This window comes from Petaurus breviceps, unplaced genomic scaffold (assembly GCF_028583685.1).
Source record: "Petaurus breviceps papuanus isolate PSGF00001 unplaced genomic scaffold, PetGlider_PUasm1.0 454, whole genome shotgun sequence".
Classification (NCBI taxonomy): Eukaryota; Metazoa; Chordata; class Mammalia; order Diprotodontia; family Petauridae; genus Petaurus; species Petaurus breviceps.
The window spans coordinates 514,054-518,521 of NW_027186342.1; the positions used below are offsets into that span (position 1 = coordinate 514,054).

At 43.3% G+C, this 4,468-nt stretch overlaps 1 protein-coding gene across 1 annotated transcript in view; it reads right to left on the reverse strand.

The window, feature by feature from the left end:
- The window catches only part of LOC138171623 (keratin, type II cytoskeletal 75-like), a 13,932-nt gene extending 10,099 nt beyond the window's left edge, over positions 1–3,833 (reverse strand). Inside the window, exons 1-3 of the mRNA XM_069101160.1 lie at positions 3,264–3,833; positions 2,361–2,575; positions 264–324 (exon numbers count right to left, since the gene is read on the reverse strand). Coding sequence (XP_068957261.1) covers positions 264–324; positions 2,361–2,575; positions 3,264–3,770 — 783 coding nt within the window. The 5' untranslated portion in view covers positions 3,771–3,833. The remainder of the gene's footprint in view (positions 1–263; positions 325–2,360; positions 2,576–3,263) is intronic.
- Between the last annotated feature and the right edge of the window lie 635 nt (positions 3,834–4,468).

The following is a 4,468-nucleotide window of genomic DNA, read 5'->3' on the forward strand; positions in this document are numbered from 1 at the left end:
AGAGAGAGAGAGAGAGAGAGAGAGAGAGAGAGAGAGAGAGAGAGATGGGGTAGAGGGGGAGAGTACAGAGAATACAACGTGAACACTGGCATCCTTTGAACTGAGAGAAGAAGAGTTGATTTAGTATAGCTGTGTCCAACACAATCTGGGAACAGTGAGCATCTGGGCAGAACTTCCCAAGTATTGAGGGTAGGAAGGGGATCCCAATAGCCCAAGGTGCAATTCAAGTTTTCTCCTTTTTAAGATAAGATTCTGACTCTCACCTTTTTGAGGGCCACAAACTCATTCTCAGCAGCAGTGCGTTTGTTAATTTCGTCTTCGAACCTGTTGAGAAAGAGGAGAGATGGTTGGGCAAGTGGACCAACCTGACCCAAGGGTGTTGCAAATCCCTTGCAACAAGCTTTGTTGCAAGCCGCCTGTTATGGTGGGCTGAGTCAGAAGGCTGATAACAAGCTCGTCTCTTCTGCCAACTCAACCTGATACTAAATGAATCACATATCCCTCGTTTCTTCCTTTATAAAAGGAGAACAATTTCTTCTTTGGCCAGAAGGTTTTTATAAGAACAGAAGATATGTGTGGAGCTCATGGGCTTAAAAGCACAGGTGTGATTTCTTCTTTTTCTAAAATCTACACTCCCTGCACATTTTTTACTTTGGACTGTCTTTCTTTCTAGTGCCTGCTGTGGAACTGGGACTTCCACTGAATATCTGTTAAAGGAACTGAACCAAGGATGTTTAGTCCAGTGGAGAGAGGACTCATATAGGAAATCGATTTGACTTCTGCTCAATTTCATGACAGGACTAGGAACAAAGAAGGAAAAATGCTGAAAGGCAAGTTTATATTTGATATAAGGGGAAAAAATGAGAGCTCTCTGAAAGAGTTGGTTTAGGATTGGGGGAAGGGAAGGACAAGAATGTATTACGTACCCACTACATGCCAGACGTTATGCTAAGTGCTTCACAAACATTCTCTCATTTGATCTTCACAACAACCCTTGTAGTAAGGTACTACTATTGTCACTATTTTACAGTAGAGGAAAATGAGGCAAACAGATTAAATGACTTGCCTAGGGTCATGTAGCTCTGAAATATCTGAGGTTGAATTTGAACTTGAGTCTTCCTAACTCCAGGATCTATTCCACCAACCCAGTTGCTTCTGGAAGAGACTTTAGAGTCTCTAGTCCACCTCTCTATTTTATAGATGAGAAAACTGGGGCCCAGAGAAGTTAAATTTCCTTGCCCAAAGCCATACAAATAGTGAGCTCCCTGTTACTCAAAATTAAAAAAGGCTGGGCAGCTATTTGTTGAGGTTGATACAAGGTATTTCTATAGGTCAGACTAGACAGCCTCCTAGATCTCTTTGCCCTCAAGTTCTCAGATGACCTGATTTTGTAACAGGAAGGCAACCTTGGGTTGGGAGAGACCAAGGGTTCTGTCTCTGCTAGCTTTGAATACACTATTGTTGTAACGTACGCAGGTTGCTGACTACCTTAAAGTAATCTCCCATGGCCTTTATAACAGAGACAAGATAAAACTGACTGAGAGCCTTTTCTAATAGAATACACATCCCTCAGTGATGTCATACCACTCAACTGGGTGGCTCAGCTGAGCGCTGGATCTGGAAACAGGAAGACCTGGGTTCAAATTTGACCTCTGACACTTCCCAGCAGTTTGATCCTGGGCAAGTCACTTCACCTGGCCTGTCTCAGTTTCCTCATCTGTCATGAGGATGCAAGGACAGCAATCTCAGAGCATTCTATCAAAGTAATTGTTGTTATTTCTATCGTCATAGGGCACAAACATTGCCCTCTCATCATCTTCTGTATCTTTATGGAAAAGATTTGTTCATCCGAACCTCTGAAGTTAGAGTTGAGAGAACTGAGATGTGGAAAAGGAAGTATAAAAAGTTCTAGAGGTTTCAAGACATAGAACCAAGATCAGAACTTGCAAGACTCCAAATCCAGACCTCTTTCTGCTGTGCCAGCGAAAACTCTTACTAGCATAACCCCATGTCCCACGAAACCATGAAGCCAAGGCTATGGTCAGAAAATCCTCTCATGGATCCCGGAGTCAGGGAAAATGGTGACTAGAGTATCTAATAATATTACCTAATATTTTGATCAGAGTAGCTAATGTTTTGGAATACTAGTAGTACTAACAATGACCTTTCTGGTCATGATCAGCACTGACCAGTAGAAACAGAGCCCAGAATTGGGCCGCTACTGTTGCTGCCCCAAAGCAGGTAGTTTTCAACTTACAGGGACCATCTTCTCAAGCCTAGATGGCATCGTCTTTCAGCCACATGCCTCTCCCTTCCCCAGGAGAAGGACAGTGCTCAGGGGGCTAGTTGTTACCACTTACTTGGCTTTATAATCTTCTACAACATCCTGCATGTTTCTCAGTTCAGAGTCAAGCCTCCCCTTTCCACTTATTATGGCTTCTAGCCTTTGCTGGAGGTTACTGATGTATTTTTCAAAAAATGGCTCCAGATCCTGCTTCACGGTCTTCACACCTTGCTCCTGGAGTAGTGTCCATTTTGTATCCAGCACCTTGTTCTGCTGTTCAAGAAACCTCACCTGGAGGCCATACAAAGAAGGTTAAGTGTAAAGAAGTGAGGGTGGGAAGTGTTTCTATGTGCCCTATCCACACAGATGTACAGCTTCCACCTAAAATCTTCATGGAGAAAATATATTAGTCATAGCCCCAACTTAAATCAGAGAAGATCCAGAACTTTGGAAGAACTGGGATGAAAGTACCAGTGTGGAGCCCAGTGGCTTATGGGAGAAACTGCATTGTTTGGATGTTTCAGGTAAGTTCAGAAACATCAATTGAGCTAATTCTCGCCAATGGGCAAAGGTCCTGAAAGATTTCTACATTGTGGAAGTTTTCGCATTCTACATACAACAAACACCCCTACCTCCACTCCCATTCTTATTATCTAGATCATATGATTTTCACCCAGAAATAGGTGAAAGCAAGTTCCATAGATCCGCTAAATAGTGAGACGGGGTCATGGGATTGGAAGACAGTGGAATATTGCTCCAATGGCATATATGGCAAGTATATAGTAGGTGCTCCTTAACTATTTATTGAATGAATGAACCTGAATTTTTGTGCCTTCCCAAGAAAAGAAAGTATCATTAGTAGTCTGAAACAATAGTAGTTTGCCCAGTGGCTAAGTACCATGGGGATATAGCTGGGGTTTTTTTCTTTTTGGTAGCTTTCATCCAACCTTACTGAATAGAACCAAACCTTGTATCTTACCTTGTCAATGAAGGAGGCAAACTTGTTGTTGAGGGTCTTGATTTGCTCTCTTTCCTCCTTCCTCACCCTCTGGATGGTGGGGTCGATTTGCAGGTTGAGAGGAGCCAGTAGACTCTGGTTTACAATGACCTCTTGAATGCCACCAGGGGGGCAGGAAGGGAACCCAGCACCCCCATAACCACCTCCAACCCCAGCTCCAAAACCAAGTCCACTCTTAATGCTACTACCAAAGCCATATCCACCTGCTCTCCCACCAAATCCACTCCGGAAGCCACTATTGGACCCACTGATGGAGATCCGCTTTGACCCATCCAGATTGTAGAGACTTCGACTGCCAAAACCAGACCCCACACCACTGATTCTCCCTAACCCTCCATGACCTCCTGATGAACGAACCATGGACACAGAGCTGAAGCGGGAGCGTCCAGCACCAGGGGTGATGGCAGAGGCAGCACTGAAACCCCTTCGGCTCCCTGTCTTAAAGGTGACAGTGGACTGACGAGACATGGTGGGATGGAATAGGATGGCCAAAAGAAATGCTGAGTGTGAAAGTAGAAAGAGAAGAGACACTATGGTTGAGAAGCTAGAGGTCCCCTCAGTTTTTATGGGTGAGTAGAAGGAGGCGGGTTATTGCTAAATAGGAGGGCTTGCTGATGGCATCCTCTTGGCATTCGCCAACACTGAGCTCACAGCCAACTCCTGGTTAAAAATGGTGTAAAAGTCATTGGTGTCCTGGCAACCTGCCCTCATGTGGAAATTGACTTCCAGTCTCAACATGATCAGCAGACAAACAAGAAGCATGCTAATTGCTTTCAGTCATGTCCCAGTCATGCACTCTATAAAGAAGACAACAAATACAACTGTTAATACAACTAAGATGCCTCGTTTCTGAGCTACTGACTCCCTTCTGTTCAAACACACTGTGTCAATACAAGCCACTCTTATTGGTTATTTCTTCTTGGTTGAATTGATCCCCATCTCTGAGGATTCTTCTCACTTTCACTGTCCAGCTCCTCTGACCTGGGGAGGGGAAGGTCGCCCACTCTCCCATCCCCAGTTCCCAAACTCTACTCTTTCTTTCACTTTAATCTATGTTCAAATTTATTTATGACAATTCATTTATTTATAACAATATAAATGTATATATATATTATTTATTTATTATATAAATAAATTTATTTATTTATAACAATCTATGTTCATTT